Genomic DNA, 25,437 nt, shown 5'->3' on the forward strand with positions numbered 1-25,437 from the left:
TACATATTGCTCCTATAGGTTTTGATTTTGCTGACACAACTCCACAGAAGAAGACATATATACCCAGTTGCTCTCCAGTGCCAAAGTTGGGGAGAACGCCTCTATGACAGCGGTGACAGGATGACAGTGGTATAATTGATCATGTTACACTTAATTATTTGGTACCACAAGTAAACCTTTTGGGGGAAATCAGGAGTCATCCGAGGGGAGGGAGACAGAGTTTAATGGTTGGGAGGGTAAAAGGAAAAACATTGTGATTGCATGAATCATTGTCATACAGTAGATTAAAGCTTAAAATACATCTCTTAATATAAGCAGATATGCATAAATGATCATAATATTGAACCACCTTATTCAATACTCGCAGTTGATATTACAGTACTGTACTACTGATGGAACACTTGCATTTGGGGGGAAAACTATGCAAACATTCGTTTTTTTAAATAATATGTAATGTATTAGGATACCTGCTCCTTCCTTTGTCCATACCACTGAAACGATTATGTATAAGCAAAGGAATTCAGTCTTCAAGTGACATACAAACTTTCAAATCAATGTCAAGCTAAAATCAAGCTTTGTGAAATAGAAAATAATTTACATCTGAAGTAATTGTGACAATATGATGACTAAAATGTTTGTTCTACTTCCTGCTACCGTAGCAGAATTTCTCTCAATAAATTACTCCTCTACAAAAAAAGAAACTCTGGGTATTGATCATTATAACAGGGCAAGCAAATGTTATATTTATTGAAAGCGATGATAGCATGCACTTGGACTCACACACATACCATTATGTCCAAGGCAATGTCACACCTCAGAAATGTAAAATCTTGACACTTTAAAGTGGGTGTGGGTGTGTGTGGTTTCTAGTGTGCAGCACAGCATGTGGAGGCAGAGAGAGGGGCTTTGCAAATCTGAGGGGCAATGTCAATGTGTGTATACACCTCCTCAGGGACCCTGAGCAGAACATGTACGTGTGTGTGAGCGTGAGTTGAGTGAGCTGTACTCTTGATTTGATATTCCTGACCAGAAATATATATAAATCTGATATATAAAATGAAAGCAACATAAAAAAGAATGATAGACAACTAGAAGTGAAGGGCTGTCCTCTTCACGCCTTGTATTTCTCTTTCCCCGTTTCACTAATGACACAGATGTGCTGGAAAACAAACAGAGGAAACAATTAGATGTTTTACTCAACATCCTTTATCTAGCTGAGAAAATCTATTCAAAAAGTACTTACATTTAAATCTCTAAAGTACTCGTTGTAGTCTAGCGCGTATCCCACCACAAATTTGTCTGGAACCTCAAATCCTATGACTGAAAAATAAACAAATGAAGTAAGTGTGACAGGGTGGAACCATAGTTTTCGGTCCATGTTTCTCAGGGAACACTAATTGGTTTTGAACATGTGAAAGGTATAAAAGCACCCTTTAGTCTTTTTCAGTAAAGAGCATAGAGTTGTATAGTGATCGCAACGTTGTTTCTGTCCCATTATTGTGTCTGTGAGTGCACAGGCTTCCATTTTGAAGTAGTTATACTACTTCTCTGAGGTGGTAAACAAACTTTACATTTTTTTTTTTTTTTTTTTTTAACATACAGTTGAAGTCGGAAGTTTACATACACTTAGGTTGGAGTCATTAAAACTAGTTTTTCAACCACTCCACACATTTCTTGTTAACAAACTATCGTTTTGGCAAGTCGGTTAGGACATCTACTTTGTGCATGACAAGTATTTTTTCCAACAAATGTTTACAAACAGATTATTTCACTTATAATTCAGTTTCACAATTCCAGTGGGTCAGAAGTTTACATACACTAAGTTGACTGTGCCTTTGAACAGCTTGGAAAATTCCAGAAAATGATGTCATGGCTTTAGAAGCTTCTGATAGGCTAATTGACATCATTTGAGTCAATTGGCGGGGTACCTGTGGATGTATTTCAAGGCCTACCTTCAAACTCAGTGCCTCTTTGCTTGACATCATGGGAAAATCAAATGAAATCAGCCAAGACCTCAGAAAAAAATTGTAGACCTCCACAAGTCTGGTTCATCCTTGGGAGCAATTTCCAAATGCCTGAAGGTACCACGTTCATCTGTACAAACAATAGTACGCAAGTATAAACACCATGGGACCACGCAGCCGTCATACCGCTCAGGAAGGAGACGCGTTCTGTCTCTTAGAGATTAACCTACTTTGGTGCGAAAAGTGCAAATCAATCCCAGAACAACAGCAAAGGACCTTGTGAAGATGCTGGAGGAAACAGGTACAAAAGTATCGGTACGGTTTGCAACTGCACATGGGGACAAAGATCTTACTTTTTGGAGAAATGTCCTATGGTCTGATGAAACAAAAATAGAACTGTTTGGCCATAATGACCATCGTTATGTTTGGAGGAAAAAGGGGTAGGCTTGCAAGCCGAAGAACACCATCCCAAACGTGAAGCACGGGTGTGGCTGCATCATGCTGTGGGGGTGCTTTGCTGCAGGAGGGACTGGTGCACTTCACAAAATAGATGGCATCATGAGGAAGGAAAATTATGTGCATATATTGAAGCAACATCTCAAGACATCAGTCAGGAAGTTAAAGCTTGGTTGCAAATGGGTCTTCCAAATGGACAATGACCCCAAGCATATTTCCAAAGTTGTGGCAAAATGGCTTAAGTACAACAAAGTCAAGGTATTGGAGTGGCCATCACAAAGCCCTGACCTCAATCCTATAGAAAATATGTGGGCAGAACTGAAAAAGCATGTGCGAGCAAAGAGGCCTACAAACCTGACTCAGTTACACCAGCTCAGTCAGAAGGAATGGGCCAAAATTCACCCAACTTATTGTGGGAAGCTTGTGGAAGGCTACCCGAAACGTTTGACCCAAGTTAAACAATTTAAAGACAATGCTACTGGGAATGTGATTAAATAAATAAAAGCTGAAATAAATCATTCTCTCTACTATTATTCTGACATTTCACATTCTTAAAATAAAGTGGTGATCCCAACTGACCTAAGACAGGGAATTTTTACTAGGATTAAATGTCAGGAATTGTGAAAAACTGAGTTTAAATGTATTTGGCTAAGGTGTATGTAAACTTCCGACTTCAACTGTAAGTATCGGGCTGTTTCCCTTAAATGGGCCTAGAACCTCTATTTCATCAGATGGTTAGATACAGTGCATTCGGAAAGTATTCAGAACCCTTGACCTTTTCCACATTTTGTTACGTTACAGCCTTATTCTAAAATTGATTAAATTGTTATTTTCCCTCATCAATCTACACACAATACCCCATAATGACAAAGCAAAAACTGGTTTTTAGTAATTTTTGCAAATGTATATGACACTGAAATATAACATTTACATAAGTATTCAGACCTTTACTCAGTACTTTGTTGAAGCACCTTTGGCAGCGATTACGGCCTCGAGTCTTCTTGGGTATGACGCTACAAGCTTGGCACAACTGTATTTGGGGAGTTTCTCCCATTCTTCTCTGCAGTCCTCTCAAGCTCTGTCAGGTTGGATGGGGAGCGTTGCTGCACAGCTATTTTCAGGTCTCTCCAGAGATGTTCGTTCGGGTTCAAGTCCGGGCCATTCAAGGACATTCAGAGACTTGTCCCAAAGCCACTCCTGCAATGTCTTGGCTGTGTACTTAGGGTCGTTGTCCTGTTGGAAGGTGAACCTGGAGCAGGTTTTCATCAAGGATCTCTCTGTACTTTGCTCCGTTCATCTCGATCCTGACTAGTCTCCCAGTCCCTGCCACTGAAAAACATACCCACAGCATGATGCTGCCACCACCATACTTCACCGTAGGGATTGTCCTTCTGGAAGGTTCTCCCATCTCCACCTGACCATCAGGTTCTTGGTCACGCAGTTTGGCCAGGCGGCCAGCTCTAGGAAAAGTTGGTGGTTCCAAACTTCTTCCATTTAAGAATGATGGAAGCCACTGTGTTCTTGGGGACCTTCAATGCTGCAGAAATGTTGGTACCCTTCCCCAGATCTGTGCCTCGACACAATCCTGTCTCTGAGCTCTACAGACAATTCCTTTGACCTCATGACTTGGTTTTTGCTGTGACATGCACTGTCAACTGTGGGACCTTATATAGACAGGTGTGTGCCTTTCCAAATCATGTCCAATCAATTGAATTTACCACAGGTGGACTCCAATCAAGATGTAGAAACATCTCAACGATGATCAATGGAAACAGGATGCACCTGAGCTCAATTTCGAGTCTCATAGCAAAGGGTCTGAATACTTATGTAAATAAGGTATTTCTGTTCTTTATTTGTAATACATTAGCAAATATTTCTAAAAACCCATTTTCGCTTTGTCATTAGGGGGTATTGTGTGTAGATTGCTGGGGAAATGTTTTTATTTGATCCATTTTAGAATAAGGCTGTAACGTAACAAAATGTGGAAAAAGGGGGCTGAATACCCCCTGTGTAGCTCAGTTGGTAGAGCATGGCGCTTGCAACGCCAGGGTTGTGGGTTCGATTCCCACGGGAGGCCAGTATGAAAAAAATGTATGCACTCACTAACTGTAAGTCGCTCTGGATAAGAGTGTCTGCTAAATGACTAAAATGTAAATGTAATACTTTCCAGATGCACTGTATCTGTCTTAATTATAGTAATAAGTGTATGTGTGACAGCACAATGCCTCAGGCTATTGATTAAGATGATTCACTGAAAGCCATTTAGCAGTGTTGAAGTGAACTCACAGTCTGGTGTGTAGCCAACACTCCTTGGTGTCCTCTTCACCAACAAACTGAAAGCACAAACCAGGAAGTTGGTCATGTGACTGATGGTGTTAGAGAATTCAAATACAAAGGAAAACATGACAGTTGGAGGTTTCCATATATACCTTCTCTGTAAGCAAGTGAGTTGCACTGTATTCTAAATTTACATCAATAATGTATGGACAAATATTTAACTTTTCATAACACTGCAATGTAAGATAGAGACTTGGGGATTACTTTACCTTGCAACTTTTACCATTTTTGGGTTGTACTGTTTGAGAAGTTGCAGCAAGGTCTTCATGGTCTTTCCTGTGTCAATAATGTCCTAAAAATATGACAAAACAGTGAGTGTCGCTGCCAAATGTCTATAACATTGCCATAGCAAAAGGTTTAACTTAACAATGAGGAAAATGTAGTCATAACATACCTCCACAATCAGGACATTCTGTGTAAAAACATGAGATTAAAAAATAAGAGACAGATACGACAGAGTGTAACTGTTAGCCTATCTTAAATATAAAAGTTACTCTAGAACCCATTTAGGAATGTAATCTTGGATGTATCCTGGTGAACCCTGCAGCCATTATAGTTCTGCCCTCTTATACTTTAGACTGCATGGGAACCCCTTCAAAACTATTATGGCTAAGTTAAAACAAATAGATTAAAGGGGAGGTTCACCCATTTTTACACATGGCCTTATTTTCACTTTCTGTGCTTATAGTTGATCCTCCAAAGTTTTTATTTTTGTTTAGTTACAGAGAAAATTGGTTAACACATTTTGCTGAGTCATGGGATTCTGACGTAATATGAGTTGGTTTGGAGTGTTTTGGAGCTTTCTAACATGTTTTAGACCCATTTTCATAATGCATTATAGTCAATGGCAACTAATGACTCAGCAAAATGTGTCAACCAACTTTCTCTGTAACTAAACAAAATACCAACAAAGAAAATGGTTTGGGGGAGCAACTACAAGCACAGGAAGAGTGAAAATAAGGCCACATGTAAAAATGGGTGAACTTCCCCTTTAAGAAGATTACCATTTGTCTGACTGCAAACAGTGGAGGCTCAGACTAGATAACTGAGGAATGACCCAATGTTTGACAGACATATCTATAGAAAAGGTCAGTTGAAGAGATCTCTTTACCTTCCCTGTCAGTGTAGACAGGTCATCCCCTCCAATGACTTTGATTTCACCTGTAGATTGGTCATTCTGTGTAGAAATGTAATAAACAGGTGAACAGGGATAGGGGACTTTGTCCAGACAGGTCTGCTGTTATTGACATCTCTAGTATCTAGCAGTAAGAACCCACAAACAAAGAGCTGCTAGGGCTGCTTCTTAATGTATTATATCAAGCAGCTGAGTGTGTGTGGGGGGAGTACAAATACAGATGGAACTAATGGAAATGTAGTACTAATAGTAACCAGTGTTAGCATTTATCAAGTTAGCATTTATCAAGCATTTACCAAGTTAATATTTACCAAGTTAGCATTTATTTTGGTTACAAGCCTAGGTGATTGTCAGGCAATACATGTTCAGCAAGAGATTGAGGTAGTGCATGTTGACATTTGGCTCAAAGGTCAAATGAAAGCTTAGGTGCAACTGTGAAACCAATGGACTGAATAAAATATTATATTCTTTCCAATATGCATGTTTTTGGCGATGCCTGTAATAAATAAATATAAATCTGAAGAATTATAATAACATGAACGCTAAATACTTCTAACATCTATGATAACATAGTAATTACTCATGAACTACATTCCAAATGGCTTCTATTCCCTTTATAGTGCACTACTTTTTGACCATTTGGGACACAAATGTGAAGAACAGAGTGAAGAGTGAGCCGTACGCAGTAGCTCTTGAGGCGAATGAAGTCCACTGTCATAGGGATGGAGCGGTCGCTGTTACGGTTTAGGGCCTTGATGTAGTCCAACAGGTCTGCAAAGAACTTGTAACCCCCCTTGAGCACGCAGAGGGCTACAATGTGGTGCCCCCCCATGTCCTTCATAATCTCCCTGGCCAGCCTCTCTGTCCTGGGGTCAGGGAGAGAGAGGGTGGTCAGTCAGCACTGGTTCCTGTTTCCTATGTCTGTTTGAATAAGGGGGTACACTCTTAGAAAAAAGGGTGCTATCTAGAACCTAAAAGGGTTATTTGACTGTCTCCATGGAATAACTATTTTTGTTTCCAGGTAGAACCCTTTACACAGAGGGTTCTACATGAAACCTAGAAGAGTTCTACCTGGAACCAAAAAGTGTTCTACCTGGAACCAAAAAGAGTTATCCTATGGGGACAGCCGAAGAACCCTTTTGGAACCCTTTTTTCTAAGAGTGTATATATAGTCTTACTCACACTTATTTTTAAGTGCACTCCAAAAACAGAGACTGAGGATTTGTGCAGAACATGGGGCTTGTTGCAACTAAACTAAACTGAACTGCCAGCCTCACGTGGATGTGATCAGTTAATTGATTTGATTATAAAATAGTTTGTGGCTATCCAGTGACAAGTTCAGTAAAGGAAGAAAACATGCTCAACTCTAAATCCTTGTGTAAACAAGTAGCATAGGCTAAATAAATAAAACAACTAACATAGTAGTAAAATAACTAACATAGGCACACACAAAAAAGGACCAGCTTGAATATATTGCAATTGAAACTTAGTTGACATGTTCTTTCATAGCAATATTTCTTAAGACCACACTGTCAGTAACAACCCACCTGTCCAGGATGAGTCCATGTGGGATGTATACCCGGTCCAGGTCATCAGCGTAGTGCTTTGGAATGCAGAAGAGGTCCAGGTCATATCCCTGCTCGTCATCGCTGATCTGGAACACAGATCACATGCTGACAATCTATCTGCTCAATGCTGTGCCTGTGATATGGAACTGCTATGACACAGCAGGGAAAGGGTTAAAGAAATCACAGGGGCGTTATCTAACGGGAGACAGAGAGAAGTAGGGCAGTGGGGATAGAGGTGAAGACACTAAAGGTTGTTCACTTTACAACTATCACAATGCACCCTCCCCTCTGGCTGGTATCACTGGTGCAACTGACTTCTGGCAGAGCAAATCACACCCACACTTGCTGCCGCAGACTCCACTCAATACTGACCGAGGCAGGTGAGAGAAAAACGCTAGGAAAGAGGAATCAGTCCACTCCAATCATACAATCATCTAACGCACCCCTCCAGTTTCTATTAAAGACACCACTGTTCTTCCTTGGCAACGACTTTGAACTAATACAAGATTACTCTGCGGAGAAGTCTCTCAATTAATATAAACACTGCCTCTTTTCAGAGATGCCATGCTAATTCTGGAAGAGATATACACCATATGTTTTCAAATCCAATTTCCTGCTCAGGGTTAAACAGCCCAGCACTTGAATTCAGAGAGAGAGGTTGTCTCCCAAATGGCAACCTATTCCCTATATAGTGCAGTACTTTTATATGGAATAGGGTGCCATTTGGGACACATCCCGAGAGCTTCATCAGAGTCATGTGACAGCAGAGTGGCAACCAGACCAGGCCCAGAGGAGCCCAGGGATTGGGGTGTGATCACGGGGTCTCTCGCCTGCCCTGGCCCCTGGCTGACATTTACACATTTAAGGGTTACTTATTATAACAGTGTAGTTACATGTAGGCCTAAGCTACATGCACTGTGGATAATCCTATGAGACATGTCCTCACGTTTTCTGACCGTGGGACAACTGTGTTCTCCTTCCCATGCCAGTCCAACTGAAATATATTCCTATGTCGTCATGTGATTTGGCTCAGAACAGATGAAGTCCACATGCAGAGAAATAAGGACTGATGGTGAGCCATGCTGGTAATAGGCAGTTGTCTGGGGACCACAGACCCTACAGGAGTCTCCATCCCACATGCTGTCTACAACAGGTGCTGCTGTACTGGGCTCAGCTGGTGTGAGACCAGGGAAACAGTTCCCTCAAACTATCTTATAATTTTGCTCCACCAACAGCACGTCACATCAGGTCTTACTATGTAGCACTATAGTCACAAATGTGCAATCCAGTTATTATTAAACCAAAAAGAGCCCTCCAAATGACGATATAACAACCAAGCTATGAATCATAAGTTGACCTGAATGTAAGCTTGTACTAGTGTGGAGAAATGTACTTTGTAACCTTTGTGAAAACAATGTGTGTTGTTATGATACAATAATTCCTATCTAAAGGTGGCATGAGGCATTCCTACCCACAGTGGCCCTCTCTTATCTATCTCTTTTAAACAAGGGTCCACTCATCAGCAGTAGGGGTGAATGTAACACTGTAGTCTCTCCAGTCCCCACGGACTGACTCTCCAAGCTGTCTGCAAAGTCTGTTGCATTCAGCATGTTGTCTGTGTCATCAATCGATAAACAACTGTCAGCATGTGACTCCCAGAATATAGACAGGGCCAGTTTGATAGCAAAAATAAATGCTATACTGACCAAGGCAATCAAATGAGTTCTTCTGTTGGAAATGGCTACAAAAGCAAAATGAGAGTTGTGTTCTTCTGCAATTTACATGTTCTTGTACTTCTGTAAATATAATATGGTGAAATATAATGGTAAATATATGGTGAAATATAATGGTAAAATGCATACCAGTGAAATGAGGACATCATGCTTGTTGCAGTACAGCAGTAATCCCCAAAAGCCTGTAGGCTAGGGTTTTCCAAAAATGAACTACCATCAGATCCTCCTCTCCACCCTCTCCGAGTTGGGCATCTCCGGCACTGCTCACTCTTGGATTGCGTCCTACCTGACAGGTCGCTCCTACCAGGTGGCGTGGCGAAAATCTGTCTCCGCACCACATGCTCTCACCACTGGTGTCCCCCAGGGCTCAGTTCTAGGCCCTCTCCTATTCTCTCTATACACCAAGTCACTTGGCTCTGTCATATCCTCACATGGTCTCTCCTATCATTGCTACGCAGACGACACACAATTCATTTTCTCCTTTCCCCCTTCTGATAACCAGGTGGCGAATCGCATCTCTGCATGTCTGGCAGACATATCAGTGTGGATGCGGATCACCACCTCAAGCTGAACCTCGGCAAGACGCGAGCTGCTCTTCCTCCCGGGGAAGGACTGCCCGCTCCATGGCTATCATAAGTTGAATGCACCAATAAGTCGCTCTGGATAAGAGAGTCTGCTAAATGATGTAAATGTAAACTACTCTGGGTAACAGAACAAAAACATTTTATAGGTTGGAGAGACAAGCAAGAACCGCCCTCCATATGGCATGCATATATATTCGTTTCGAAGTTAAATGATATAATTTCAAAAATTTTCGTATATTATAGAAAACTACTCTAACGCTATTATTGGTGGTAAATTGAATATGTATCTTTATGTTCATCCTACTGTATGAATCAAGATTAGTGGTATGCAAAGTATCACATGTCCCATGCGTGTAGCACGCGTGCGATGCCCCAGGCCGCGCTTAGTTATGTAGCTAAACAGCTATTTTTGTTGTTGAGATGAAAATGAGTAATTTTAAGGTGAGCATGCGATGACAAGTTCGAAGCATTCAAAAGAAACACATAAAGGACATTGTAATAATTCGGAAAAGGTACATTTACAGTGGCGAATGCCGCGTATTTCCGTACAAAAACCTAGTTACGACCCCTTCCTCTTTGACTCGATATAGCAGTCATGTTCTCAATATGAACACCCATTTGAATCAGCATTGCAAGACTTACCACAACACAGGGGCTGCTTGACGCCATGTCCGTACCGTCGTTTAGATCACGACCCGCTTTTTACAACCGACAAAATTCTTGTTTTTCCTAGTCTGTCACCTAAAAGGAGTTTTACCTCTTTAACAGCAGTCCACCTCGCCTGCTTCGTACAGTAGATATTCCGCAAAACCCCTGCAGGGCGTGCGTAGTTGGTTGTAGTAGACTGAATAACGAATCAGATTAGGGGAAATCCTGATGCACCGCCCATTTTGGATAGAATCTGTCATCGCCATAAAATCATGTAGCCTAAACGCAATGCGGACACGGCATGTTATTCCCATCACTATGACTATGGAGAATGTCAACGTCAATTAGCTAGCGATTTCTTCAAACCATGCACCTGTACGTATAATGTAGCATACTAGCTACCCAATTGATCAAGATGCCCATTCTAAATTAACAGTACCGTTTTAAATAGAAATGCTCCAAAACAATAATAAATTTTGAACCTGCTTTACTGTGCAGCGGACTGTAGTCCGTTTTTATTGCCAATAATAAACTTACTTCAAACGATATATAGCCTGGATAGGGATCAAGGTTGAACTAAACACAGACAACCATTTAGACATCTAGCCGGTTGGACCCAGAAGACGTTGTTGTTGACTGGGTTAGTACTGAAGGACGCCCTTCTCCTTGCTCTGGTCAACATCCAGGTATCTGTGACATTCCTCACCTTATTATCTGACCATAACAAAACTCCTCCAATCCCAAAGCGTCCATCAACAAGCACTATTTGTGAGGCATCTCATATTGATCTGGCAGTTTAAAAGTTAATTTTAAAAAAAATTGTTGGAAGCTTTCGAAATAACATACTTGGTACAATATTAAAATCGAAGAAATACTGCCACCTGATGGACAACATCAAAATGTTATTTTCTTGGTTTCTTATGTTGGACAAAAACATTTCAACAGTATAATAAATGTGTAATACAAAATGTATATTGTAGCCTATAATTGCAACCCTTTACGAATACAATTGTGGATGCTGAGAAAATGAGAATAGTACAAAAACTTAGGTCAATCTTTTTTCCTTATAAGAATTCCGTGTGGGTATGTTGGAGCAATACAGAAAATGAATAGTGGATAAACAATCTAAAGTGCTGCATGCTAGCAGAATAACTTCAATCCTGACTGACTATAAAGAAAGCCACAGATATTCAATAGTATTCATGATTATGATACAGTAGTCAAATAATACACTTTTTAAGAGAAGTAAAAATAAATGAATTTCTTGAGAAGATTACAGCTACAACAAAGTAAATCAAATTCCATGATTTGGAAGGGGGGTCTAAAATATTACAAGGCAGCCTCCTTGAAGAAGAGCTATACGAAGAATAATATTGTTTGTATAGGACTAGAATGCTGTGGGGCACATGGGAAGCAAGATACAGTGAATGTTGATAACTTTGTCCAGTCATGTCTTCTTTAAGAGCAATACAACATGTATTACAGGGAGACCACAACTGACCACCACTCTCATGCGTTGTTGTTCACCCAGCAGCAGTGTTTTGCTCTTAGTACTCCAGTCCGTCCGTGCCATTTCATGAAACTTAACAATATGAAAGAGGTTTGTGAAGAAGCCAGGGGCTGACATGTTGGCATCTGGCAGGGGTGTGTGTCTGACGTTTGATGAAACTGAAAGGGCAAATGAGGGGGCTGGCAGTGGCCCCCTGCTTCGGGAGTAGAACGCAATAGAAAAATATCTTTGCTCCATCTTGGATATCCCCTCGCTTCTTATCCTGCAATCCTTAACCATCACCTGTGAAGGGAGAACATTGACATCAGCCATATACCAAATACTTCATAGCTGCTGGCCTACTGGTACTTTTTCATCACCATTTGATCCAGGCAGGTGTGTCAGTGCCATACCTAGTTGCCATTGACTTGTGGCGGAGGCAGAGGCACTGTTCCCCCGTGATCAATGGCCGCCCTCTCTCTGTTGCGACTCTCCCTCTCCTCATCCTCCTCATCCCGCTCCTCATTCCCACTGTGATTCTTACAGTACAGCCTGGAGCAGAGACAATAGTGTAATGTCAACTTATAACATATCTTTACAACGGTTACATATCATTACAGAAAGGGCTTATACAACAGGCAAAGGGTTGTTGAACTACCACTTGTATGGTCGGTTTACATTCTCTCAGCCTTCAAGGTAATTGTGTTGCAAACCGCATGTGAGGCTTACATAGGTGCAATTCTCAAATGGCAAAGCTATTTTTCTCATAGAACTTTGGCGTGATGCAAAGACAACATATTAGGCATCTGTTCCCTGAGTGACTGCTTTGCTTTATCTTGGCCAGGTCGCATTTGTAAATGAGAACTTGTTCTCAACTGGCTTACCTGGTTAAATAAAGGTGAAATAAAATAAATAAATAAAATAGAAAGTTGCCGTGTAGGCCTACAGGAATATTAACTTGAGGAATATAATTTTGATATTTCAGGCGCAAATAAATTATACTTTATTAATTATACAAATGTAATTAAATCACCAACAGCAAACTAACAGTGTTTATTTTATGAACAAGAAGAAAACTATCCACTATGCACTTGACACCTGAAAATGAGAAAGCAGAGGAGAATCTCACTTGTAGATGCCACGAGCCATGTTCTCTATGTACTTGGCCTTGTCCTGCAGGCCGCAGTGATAATGGTAGGTCTTCACACAGGCTTTGATCTCACAGCCAATGGTGGCTCCCAACTGGGTACACAGGGTACATTTCTGGAAGAGACCATCAATATACGTTTACATTTTAGTCATTTAGCAGATGCTCTTATCTAGAGTGACCTACAGTCAGTGCATTCAACTAAGGAAGGTACATCCATAGAATTAGAATACTAATTTAATAGGATCTCTATGGGTACATCAATCTGATTGGTAATACAACAGGTCTCTGACATAGCATTGGTGACTTTCAAGGAACTTCTCCCATATTCAGTAGAAATGCATTAAATTATCTGCAAATAACATTTAATGAGTTGCTAGTGCTAGTAATCTACTTGTCCCACTGAGCCACCCTTGCGTCTTCACATCACCGTACTACAGCGCTATCTCCAAGGTTCTCACCATTCTCTTCCCCCTCTTGATCTCCTGGATGACCGTTTTGATGTCAAAGTTCCCAAATTCAGCCCGTGAGGAGGTGGTAAGTTGGACGGTTCCCGATGAGAACAGCTGCCAGGGAGGAGAGACGACCAGGTCAGATGACAGACAGGACGAATCAGAGTACAGCAGAAAATACCTTTAAAACTGATTGTGCTTTTCCAATCCATACATCTTGCACAAAGTAATGCTTGGACAAGCAATAGTATACAGACCATCTTCAGCAGGAAACTAGTTTTTTTTTTGATGAACAATGATTGTTACAGCTTAGTACAGACTGACAAGTGATAAGGTAAGACTTACCATGTACAGACTGACAAGTGATAAGATAAGACTTACCATGTACAGACTGACAAGTGATAAGGTAAGACTTACCATGTACAGACTGACAAGTGATAAGGTAAGACTTACCATGCATTTGTAATGTGCAGCAACCTTTTTTGCGTTATCTGCATGGAGCACGCCCCGCATCTCATTCTCCTCCTCGCCGGAGTGGCAGAAGCCACAGCGCTGGCCACCGTCCCCAGAGCCCCTCAGAGGGGACCTGTCCCTCTGAAACACACAGACATACACCTCAGGATACATGGTCAGGGCAACACCTCAGGATACATGTTCAGGGCAACACCTCAGGATACATGTTCAGGGCAACACCTCAGGATACATGGTCAGGGCAACACCTCAGGATACATGGTCAGGGCAACACCTCAGGATACATGGTCAGGGCAACACCTCAGGATACATGGTCAGGGCAACACCTCAGGATACATGGTCAGGGCAACACCTCAGGATACATGGTCAGGGCAACACCTCAGGATACATGTTCAGGACAACACCTCAGGATACATGTTCAGGGCAACACCTCAGGATACATGGTCAGGGCAACACCTCAGGATACATGGTCAGGGCAACACCTCAGGATACATGTTCAGGACAACACCTCAGGATACATGTTCAGGACAACACCTCAGGATACATGTTCAGGACAACACCTCAGGATACATGTTCAGGACAACACCTCAGGATACATGTTCAGGACAACACCTCAGGATACATGTTCAGGACAACACCTCAGGATACATGTTCAGGACAACACCTCAGGATACATGTTCAGGACAACACCTCAGGATACATGTTCAGGACAACACCTCAGGATACATGTTCAGGACAACACCTCAGGATACATGTTCAGGACAACACCTCAGGATACATGTTCAGGCCAAATGTTTTGTGTGTGTGTGGTCTTACATGCGAGGAGCTCTCATCATCTACGCCTTGAGAGGAGGTTGAGCGTGTGTCCTCTGATTGGCCACGGGATCCAACTTTGATTCGCTCTTTCTCGAATCTCCCACGCCCCCTACTCCGCGGAGGGGAGGAGTCTGAGTCATTGGCCACACCTCCCTGTTCATCTGAAAAATATAAATTGGATACATCAATACGCCGGCCATTCACCCTCAACAACAGTTATCCTCGTGGTCTACTTTAAAAGTGTCAAAAGAAAAGCCATCCTTTGTGTGCTGAGCATCACGCAGAAGAGAATTTAGATACCTTCACTGGCATCCTGGGAGGCATCCCGGTGTTTGCGACAATACACACTACATATAAAGACAGAAATATTAGGATAATTTTTTACAGAAACGTCAAGCTAAATGGTGTTGTAATACGGTTATGTACACTGGGCACTTACAGGTAGCTCCCCTGTGAGGGATTCTCTTTGACCTGGGCCTTGTCCCATACTGCGCAGTAGTAGTGATACGTCCGCCGGCATGTCTTCACATCACAGCCAACAGTGGCACCAGGCCGGTGGCAGGACCAACACATCTGAAGGGTAGGAGAAGAACCAGACCTCCCATCTCACTAGCTGAACCTGGCAACTCACCGTGGGATGAGTCCTAAAGGGCACACCATTCCCTATATCGTGCACTAGTTTTGACCAGAGCCCTATAAGACTCGCCGTAGGGTGCCATTTGGGACGCATTCCAAATGTGAGGACTAAAAATCACATTGCTAAATGACTAAAATGTCAAATGTAATGTCAATTAATATCTTGCCATGGAGACTCACAAGTTTATTCCCTCTCTTGAGCTCCTTTCTCACGTCCTGGACAGAAAACCCCCCGATGTTGTCGTTGCAGTCTGAGTGAGATGTAACCAGAGCGGAGGAGAAAAGCTGCACAGGGCAATGACAAAAATCATTCAACAGAATACCTGGACAACACAAGCAATTACTATGTTCTACTTCTCAGAGAGTAGAACTCAGGCTGGCACTATTACTGTGTAACTGACGGTTATGGATGAAGACCGTTATGAAAAAGAAAAAAAGTCAGAACCGTTTTTAAATTGTTTTTTAAACAGCTGACTGAAGACGGGATGGCCGGGCATTCGTGCAGTCGAGTCCGTTTCTGTGGTGACATGGACTCTTAAGAACGTGGTGAAACTTTTTTGCTCCTTGCAGAAACAAGCAAGTTCTAGAAGCAAACAAGTCTTCGGTTGTCTAGGCAACACCACCCTTCCTGCAGCAGTAGCACACATAGAAATATAATTAATAGAACGGGCTTGGAACCTCCAACCCTGGCAACTTGACTGGTAAACTCATTGGTACACTCGCAACAGCTGCCTGGTATTTATATATAATTTCCATGGTAATGTAATATGTTCATTCAAATGATGTTAACTGATGTGGCTCATGCGATGGAATGTATTTGTTAAATGTCTGTTTTGTAATCACAGCACTTACTGATGGGTACTTCCTGCTTTGCTCCTCGCAATGGCCGCCAGTCCACCCATTATACCATAATTGACTTGAATGGGGACGCCTGTTCTAGTCATTCTATTTCTATGGCAGCACATACGGTCAGGAGTGGAGAGGATAACATTTGCATCTTTGGGGGGGAAGGGTGTTATTATGGTGGCCTCTGTCATTTGCTTGGCCAATTACCATGAAGCAAAATTCCATGACCGGCAAAGCCCTAAGCAGCATAAAGTTTCACAACTGAGACACAATGATACTCCATGCTAATTGTAATAATAAGCTACAATATAGAAACATATACAATTGTAGGGCCGGGACGATACCAGTATCGCAATATCTTTTCCATGGCAAAAATGAAAACACGAAGCAGACCATACTCTTTGGTCCTTTAAAAACCTGCTGTATGTAAAATATTGTCTGCTATAGCTTGGAAAATAAATAAATGTAACTCTGGATGACAACATAATGATGTTTGTTTTCCTAAAGAAGTTAAATCCACTTTGTGTTTTGTTTCCTTGCCACGATACTAACGAGTATCGCGATACTGGTATCGTCCAGGCCCTATATGATTGCTTATGTAACAGTGTTGCTTATGTCCCTCTCCTTGCCCCATCCTGGGCTCAAATTAGGGACCCTCTGAACACATTGACAACTGACACCCACGAAGCATCGTAACCAGTAACCGCACCCCTTGCAGAGCAAGGGTAATAACTACTTAAAGGTCTCAGAGCGAGTGACGTCACCAATAACTAGCTAGCCATTTCACATCGGCTAGACCTACAGCGTCTCAAATCTTTATTGATTTTTTAAAATCTGTAACATGGATAGTCAATACTGTAATATTGTGGAGTGACACTTAAATATGGTTTTATATGAGAGTTAAATTGATTGGCATTGAGAAGCCCTTATGGATGGCCAATGCATACAGTAGTTGGTGCAATACCACTGACTGTGTGCTTCTTCTCACCATGCACTTATGGTGAGCTGCCACCTTCTGGTTGTCCGACACTAGCAGCTGTCCACACTCCTTGTCCCGGTTCGTCCTGCAGAAGGCACATTTTCGCATCTTTGCTGCCGCTCCCTTCCTCTGTGTCGACATGGTCGGTCTCTCTCACCAAGTCTCTCCTCGTCTCCTGTATCGTCTCTGTGACAGTCAGTGAGCTCTCTGTGACGGTCAGTGAGCTTTTCTGTTCGTGAGAGGGACAGAAATAATGAGAGGTGATCACTTGATAGCAGCATCAAGTTGCCCTTGTTAGTAAACCCCAATAGATACTATAGATTACACTAGACAGGTAAGGTACAGGTATATTGCTGTCAGCGAATGATCTATTTAATGATATCTGAAGGTTTTAAAAACTGTTTTAAGCCCCTCCAAGTTTCTAAAATCTAGGCCTACTTATGAAACCATACTGTTGTTGGTTGCTGGAGGTGGCATACTTTGTTTCATGGATACACTGCTAACATGTTGTGTAATCATCAGTGAAAGAAAATGTGAATGTGGTAGAGACTTGGAGACTAATAAAGTAGGAGTGGGCCTGTGGAACAATTCTCCTGTTTTTTGGATGTTAAGACCCTTGGCTACTGCCAATTCCATTGTTGGTGTAGGTGTGGTATATCTGTGTGTGTACATGCATGTGTTAGAAGGAAAGAAAAGCAGAAAAGTCAAAGTAAATTGTGGGAAGACCTTAGAAGACATCATTTTATGATCTAGAAGTGTAGAGGACAAAATCTGCCATTTACCCCAGGAACAGCTATATTGTCATAAATCAACAATAATCTATTAAAAAGTAATTACAATAACTCGTAGTATTCATTAGGTTAAGGTATATCGTTATTTTAATAGGAAATGGAGACATTACATACATACACTGAAAGGTGAGAGAGGTACTTGTACAGACTGATCACAGAAATCTGAAATACACCAGAAAAATAAAGGTAAAACATTTTTCACAGTAACATTCAATCTCTATAACCTCATGTTCTGCTAGTAACGAAACTGGGTGTTTTTAATCACAATGGCATGCACCGCAACGCCTTGGTTTTAAACACAGCTGCCATGATAGCTCAGGAAGAGGATCTCACAGCGACGGGCGGCAACAACGCAGCACAACGTGCATGCTCACCAGCCAAGTAAACAACGACGGATATATAGCTACCAAACTATCAATGAAATCTACAAGAATTACATACGAAACACAGTGACAGATAGTACTACGAACAGTTTAGATGAATGATCGGATTGGTCTGTGTTTTTTGGGGGGGTGGGGGGGGACATCGCGTACACAATCTTGTCAAAATACTATTTCTTTCAGTGTACGTTTTGAAATAAAAAGGGGTGTGTGTGCCTCTTCTAAACTGTATAAGAAGAACACTATTTGGGTAGGCAGTTCATCGAAAGACGAACACTTCAGGCCCTCGTCGTAGGACAGAAAGGCCCGTACCAGTAAAATAAAGATAGTCCTTTAATTTGTGTTATTAACTAACCTTTTAAACATATTCATTCTAGTATATTTCTGTTCAGAGTGATGAGAGGCGCGGGTAGGTTTTGAGTGCTTTCTACGCAAAGAGCGCCATACGTGCTGTATTCACATTCAGCAGTGAAAACGGAGGGACTTCAGCGAGCTTGTCCGCCAGCAATTCCCATCGGCCTAAAACCTAACAATTGTTACCTGATAAAAAAAATACCGATCATTCCTTTAGTACAGTGCCGAAAGATATTTAGATCTTACCCGTCTCTATGGGATTCTGTCACGTTGCTGTGCTGGATGGAAGGGTGAAAGTGTGTGTAGTTTCCCCCTTTTTTTTAATCAGTGATCGCTTGTGTTCAGTTTCAGCACTGCGTAGCATTCGAGTGACGTTGCGCACTGCAAAAAAAAAAAAAAATTAAACACGCCCCTACGCAATGCACGCACATTTCCCTCCCCCAGAAAATGATGTACAGAGCACTGATTCCATTGAACAAATAAGGGAGTTGTCGAAATTTACACCATTGTTACCTTGAGGAAAATGGGGGAGGGTCATGCTTTTTCATTTTCAGTCAGGTGGAGATTTGGTATTTTTTTATTTAGTCCAGGGGAGGGTCAAGTCATTTGTAATCGATTAACAAACCTAACACAATGGTACATCTAAGCGCTGGCCGTACCGCTATAGGTTCAGGGGTGTGTCAGAAATATTTTTGCTATTTTCACAATAAAACATTTTCCAGTTGTGGTTGTGTCTAGGCTTGGCCCCTCACTGGCTAATCAGAATGTGCTCCATGGCTAAATATGTGGTTGCTTCAAGTCAGGGTTCTCCAAATTTGCTTGTTTTAGTTGTCCCCCCAAGTTTTTTAAGCAAAAAAATTGACTAAAAACACCAGGAAATCAGCTCCAAGTGATTTTAATTTAAAAAATCTGTTCCCAATTATTCCCACGCATAATAGAGAGAAACGTGATCTTTAAAAGATGTAAGCAAGGTTTGAAATGATTATGTTTTAGTCAAATATTATATATATTTGGGCTTCTTGCAGTCAATATTTCGCCTACAAATTATTTGTAATTATGTTCCGGCCCCCCGCCCACCCGCTCAATACAAAAATCGTCTGTGGCTGAATCTAGTTCACGATCCCTGCTTCAAATTGTGTATTTATGGTATTTTATGTATTGCCTTGGAATCAACTCCAATTCCAATGTTAGTCCGTTATAGTTTGTTAAAGATCTTACAGAAACTAAATAACAAAATGTAAACCCATCCAATCTTTGCTAAATATGTTCACTTGAACTTGTTTGCAGTCAGCATTGTTCTAAGTAATTGCATGGCTTCAATGTGGAAATATATACACTCAGCAAAAAAAGAAACGTCCCTTTTTCAGGACCCTGTCTTTCAAAGATAATTCGTAAAATTCAAAATAACTTCACAGATCTTCATTGTAAAGGGTTTAAACACTGTTTCCCATGCTTGTTCAATGAACCATAAACAATTAATGAACATGCACCTGTGGAACGGTCATTAAGACACTAACAGCTCACAGACGGTAGGCAATTAAGGTCACAGTTATGAAAACTTAGGACACTAAAGAGGCCTTTCTACTGACTCTGAAAAACACAAAAATAAAGATGCCCAGGGTCCCTGCTCATCTGCGTGAACGTGCCTTAGGCATGCTGCAAGGAGGCATGAGGACTGCACATGTGGCCAGGGCAATAAATTGCAATGTCCGTACTGTGAGATGCCTAAGACAGCGCTACAGGGAGCCAGGACGGACAGCTGATCGCCCTCGCAGTGGCAGATCACGTGTAACAACAGGATAGGTATATCCGAACATCACACCTGCGGGACAGGTACAGGATGGCAACAACAACTGCCCGAGTTACACCAGGAACGCACAATCCCTCCATCAGTCCTCAGACTGTCCACAATAGGCTGAGAGAGGCTGGACTGAGGGCTTGTAGGCCTGTTGTAAGGCAGGTCCTCACCAGACATCACCGGCAACAACGTCACCTATGGGCACAAACCCACCGTCGCTGGACCAGACAGGACTGGCAAAAAGTGCTCTTCACTGACGAGTCGCGGTTTTGTCTCACCAGGGGTGATGGTCGGATTTGCGTTTATAGTTGAAGGAATGAGCATTACACTGAGGCGTGTACTCTGGAGCGGGATTGATTTGGAGGTGGAGGGTCCATCATGGTCTGGGGCAGTGTGTCACAGCATCATCGGACTGAGCTTGTTGTCATTGCAGGCAATCTCAACACTGTGCGTTACAGGGAAGACATCCTCCTCCCTCATGTGGTACCCTTCCTGCAGGCTCATCCTGACATGACCCTCCAGCATGACAATGCCACCAGCCATACTGCTCGTTCTGTGCATGATCTCCTGCAAGACAGGAATGTCAGTGTTCTGCCATGGCCAATGAAGAGCCCGGATCTCAATCCCATTGAGCACGTCTGGGACCTGTTGGATTGGAGGGTGAGGGCTAGGGCCATTACCCCCAGAAATGTCCGGGAACTTGCAGGTGCCTTGGTGGAAGAGTGGGGTAACATCTCACAGCAAGAACTGGCAAATCTGGTGCAGTCCATGAGGAAGAGATGCACTGCAGTACTTAATGCAGCTGGTGGCCACATCAGATACTGACTGTTACTTTTGATTTTGACACCCCCTTTGTTCAGGGACACATTATTCAATTTCTGTTAGTCACATGTCTGTGGAACTTGTTCAGTTTATGTCTCAGTTGTTGAATCTTGTTATGTTCATACAAATATTTACACGTTGAGTTTGCTGAAAATAAACGCAGTTGACAGTGAGAGGACATTTCTTTTTTGGCTGAGTTTACATAGCATTCACACAAATATAGGGGCTAGACCTACTGTAAATTGCATTATGGCTGAGCATGAACATGCCAAACGTTGTCAATAAGGAAGATAGCATTCATTATTGATAAGGCCTACAAAGAGAGCAAATAATTCTAATCAAATTCTAAACAAAACAACAACTTGTTTTAAATAGGCTATGTCTAAATACATTTACAGGCACCATAATTGCTCCATGTAGGCATATAATATTAAAACAGTGCAGACTATCGAGGATTTTAAGCATGGCTAAAATAATGTAGGCCTGCCTACAATACAGTGGGGAGAACAAGTATTTGATACACTGCCGATTTTGCAGGTTTTCCTACTTACAAAGCATGTAGAGGTCTGTAATCTTTATCATAGGTACACTTCAACTGTGAGAGACGGAATCCAGAAAATCACATTGTATGATTTTTAAGTAATTCATTTGCATTTTATTGCATGACATAAGTATTTGACACATCAGAAAATCAGAACTTAATATTTGGTACAGACATTTTTGTTTGCAATTACAGAGATAATACGTTTCCTGTAGGTCTTGACCAGGTTTGCACACACTGCAGCAGGGATTTTGGCCCACTCCTCCATACAGACCTTCTCCAGATCCTTCAGGTTTCGGGGCTGTCGCTGGACAATACGGACTTTCAGCTCCCTCCAAAGATTTTCTATTGGGTTCAGGTCTGGAGACTGGCCAGGCCACTCCATGACCTTGAGATGCTTCTTACGGAGCCACTCCTTAGTTGCCCTGGCTGTGTGTTTCGGGTCATTGTCATGCTGGAAGACCCAGCCACGACCCATCTTCAATGCTCTTACTGAGGGAAGGAGGTTGTTGGCCAAGATCTCGCGATACATGGCCCCATCCATCCTCCCCTCAATACGGTGCAGTCGTCCTGTCCCCTTTGCAGAAAAGCATCCCCGAAGAATGAGGTTTCCACCTCCATGCTTCACGGTTGGGATGGTGTTCTTGGGGTTGTACTCATCCTTCTTCTTCCTCCAAACACGGCGAGTGGAGTTTAGACCAAAAAGCTCTATTTTTGTCTCATCAGACCACATGACCTTCTCCCATTCCTCCTCTGGATCATCCAGATGGTCATTGACAAACTTCAGACGGGCCTGGACATGCGCTGGCTTGAGCAGGGGGACCTTGCGTGCGCTGCAGGATTTTAATCCATGATGGCGTAGTGTGTTACTAATGGTTTTCTTTGAGACTGTGGTCCCAGCTCTCTTCAGGTCATTGACCAGGTCCTGCCGTATAGTTCTGGGCTGATCCCTCACCTTCCTCAGGATCATTGACGCCCCACGAGGTGAGATCTTGCATGGAGCCCCAGACCGAGGGTGATTGACCGTCATCTTGAACTTCTTCCATTTTCTAATAATTGCGCCAACAGTTGTTGCCTTCTCACCAAGCTGCTTGCCTATTGTCCTGTAGCCCATCCCAGCCTTGTGCAGGTCTACAATTTTATCCCTGATGTCCTTACACAGCTCTCTGGTCTTGGCCATTGTGGAGAGGTTGGAGTCTGTTTGATTGAGTGTGTGGACAGGTGTCTTTTATACAGGTAACGAGTTCAAACAGGTGCAGTTAATACAGGTAATGAGTGGAGAACAGGAGGGCTTCTTAAAGAAAAACTAACAGGTCTGTGAGAGCCGGAATTCTTACTGGTTGGTAGGTGATCAAATACTTATGTCATGCAATAAAATGCAAATTAATTACTTTCAAATCATACAATGTGATTTTCTGGATTTTTGTTTTAGATTCCGTCTCTCACAGTTGAAGTGTACCTATGATAAAAATTACATACATCTACATGCTTTGTAAGTAGGAAAACCTGCAAAATCGGCAGTGTATCAAATACTTGTTCTCTACGAAAAAAAGTATTTAGTCAGCCACCAATTTTCATCATAGGTACACGTCAACTATGACAGACAAAATGAGAAAAAAATATCCAGAAAATTACATTGTAGGATTTTTTATGAATTTATTTGCAAATTATGGTGGAAAATAAGTATTTCGTCAATAACAAAAGTTTCTCAATACTTTGTTATATACCCTTTGTTGGCAATGACACAGGTCAAACGTTTTCTGTAAGTCTTCACAAGGTTTTCACACACTGTTGCTGGTATTTTGGCCCATTCCTCCATGCAGATCTCCTCTAGAGCAGTGATGTTTTGGGGCTGTCGCTGGGCAACACGGACTTTCAACTCCCTCCAAAGATTTTCTATGGGGTTGAGATCTGGAGACTGGCTAGGCCACTCCAGGACCTTGAAATGCTTCTTACGAAGCCACTCCTTCGTTGCCCGGGCAGTGTGTTTGGGATCATTGTCATGCTGAAAGACCCAGCCACGTTTAATCTTCAATGCCCTTGCTGATGGAAGGAGGTTTTCACTCAAAATCTCACGATACATGGCCCCATTCATTCTTTCCTTTACACGGATCAGTCGTCCTGGTCCCTTTGCAGAAAAACAGCCCCAAAGCATGATGTTTCCACCCCCATGCTTCACAGTAGGTATGGTGTTCTTTGGATGCAACTCAGTATTCTTTGTCCTCCAAACACGACGAGTTGAGTTTTTACCAAAGAGTTCTATTTTGGTTTCATCTGACCATATGACATTCTCCCAATCCTCTTCTGGATCATCCAAATGCACTCTAGCAAACTTCAGACGGGCCTGGACATGTACTGGCTTAAGCAGGGGGACACGTCTATGCACTGCAGGATTTGAGTCCCTAGCGGCGTAGTGTGTTACTGATGGTAGGCTTTGTTACTTTGGTCCCAGCTCTCTGCAGGTCATTCACTAGGTCCCCCCGTGTGGTTCTGGGATTTTTGCTCACCGTTCTTGTGATCATTTTGACCCCACGGGGTGAGATCTTGCGTGGAGCCCCAGATCGAGGGAGATTATCAGTGGTCTTGTATGTCTTCCATTTCCTAATAATTGCTCCCACAGTTGATTTCTTCAAACCAAGCTGCTTACCTATTGCAGATTCAGTCTTCCCAGCCTGGTGCAGGTCTACAATTTTGTTTCTGGTGTCCTTTGACAGCTCTTTGGTCTTGGCCATAGTGGAGTTTGGAGTGTGACTGTTTGAGGTTGTGGACAGGTGTCTTTTATACTGATAACAAGTTCAAACAGGTGCCATTAATACAGGTAACGAGTGGAGGACAGAGGAGCCTCTTAAAGAAGAAGTTACAGGTCTGTGAGAGTCAGAAATCTTGCTTGTTTGTAGGTGACCAAATACTTATTTTCCACCATAATTTGCAAATAAATTCATTAAAAATCCTACAATGTGATTTTCTGGATTTCTTTTTCTCAATTTGTCTGTCATAGTTGACGTGTACCTATGATGAAAATTACAGGCCTCTCTCATCTTTTTAAGTGGGAGAACTTGCACAATTGGTGGCTGACTAAATACTTTGTTCCCCCACTGTAGATAAAAAGGGAATGTCAGCTCACTGTTTTGCTCCTCTTAAACTTGATCTTTTAATAAAGATTTTGGGATTAAGATTTATTTCCAAGCTGTCTCAAGAGCCAAACCCTTTATCGACAGACTTTAGTAGCCTATACTTGATTGTATTGGGCAGGACAAAAAGAAAACAGCCTTCATTGAGAAGAGGGGAGGCTATGCTTGGTTTTTAAAACGAAATGGGAAAAAAACATGTATTTTTGTATGTTTCTAAATACGAGGTATACAGGCTCCAAAAGCACATTATTATTGTTTCATGCGCATATGGCAGTGTGCGTCACGGCTAGATAGGCTGCGTTTCAGCTGTCAAAGTTCATGCCATAACCAACCGTGTTACAGTGAAAACCAGCTTTTGG

At 42.1% G+C, this 25,437-nt stretch overlaps 2 protein-coding genes across 4 annotated transcripts; both read right to left on the bottom strand.

The window, feature by feature from the left end:
- Positions 1-205: 205 nt before the first annotated feature.
- Positions 206-10,594, bottom strand: hprt1 (hypoxanthine phosphoribosyltransferase 1). The gene is made up of 9 exons (XM_041904204.2): positions 10,420-10,594; positions 7,440-7,546; positions 6,575-6,758; positions 5,869-5,934; positions 5,152-5,169; positions 4,967-5,049; positions 4,707-4,753; positions 1,244-1,320; positions 206-1,159 (listed from the first exon to the last, which is right to left on the bottom strand). The coding sequence occupies exons 1-9, from the start codon at positions 10,444-10,446 to the stop codon at positions 1,112-1,114; spliced, it is 657 nt and encodes a 218-aa protein (XP_041760138.1). The 5' UTR covers positions 10,447-10,594; the 3' UTR covers positions 206-1,111.
- A 1,151-nt stretch (positions 10,595-11,745) lies between these two features.
- Positions 11,746-19,154, bottom strand: phf6 (PHD finger protein 6). Of its 3 annotated transcripts, none has more exons than XM_041904187.2 (12): positions 19,033-19,154; positions 18,171-18,214; positions 17,271-17,490; positions 15,617-15,721; positions 15,240-15,373; positions 15,101-15,147; positions 14,801-14,961; positions 13,967-14,107; positions 13,523-13,627; positions 13,044-13,177; positions 12,328-12,466; positions 11,746-12,217 (listed from the first exon to the last, which is right to left on the bottom strand). In XM_041904187.2, the coding sequence occupies exons 3-11, from the start codon at positions 17,400-17,402 to the stop codon at positions 12,328-12,330; spliced, it is 1,098 nt and encodes a 365-aa protein (XP_041760121.1). In that variant the 5' UTR covers positions 17,403-17,490; positions 18,171-18,214; positions 19,033-19,154; the 3' UTR covers positions 11,746-12,217. The 3 variants fall into 3 exon arrangements, with proteins under 3 accessions (XP_041760121.1, XP_041760132.1, XP_041760125.1); XM_041904198.2 differs by having other exon boundaries at positions 18,167-18,214; XM_041904191.2 differs by lacking the exon at positions 18,171-18,214.
- Between the last annotated feature and the right edge of the window lie 6,283 nt (positions 19,155-25,437).

This window comes from Coregonus clupeaformis, chromosome 2, assembly GCF_020615455.1.
Source record: "Coregonus clupeaformis isolate EN_2021a chromosome 2, ASM2061545v1, whole genome shotgun sequence".
NCBI classification, from domain to species: Eukaryota; Metazoa; Chordata; class Actinopteri; order Salmoniformes; family Salmonidae; genus Coregonus; species Coregonus clupeaformis.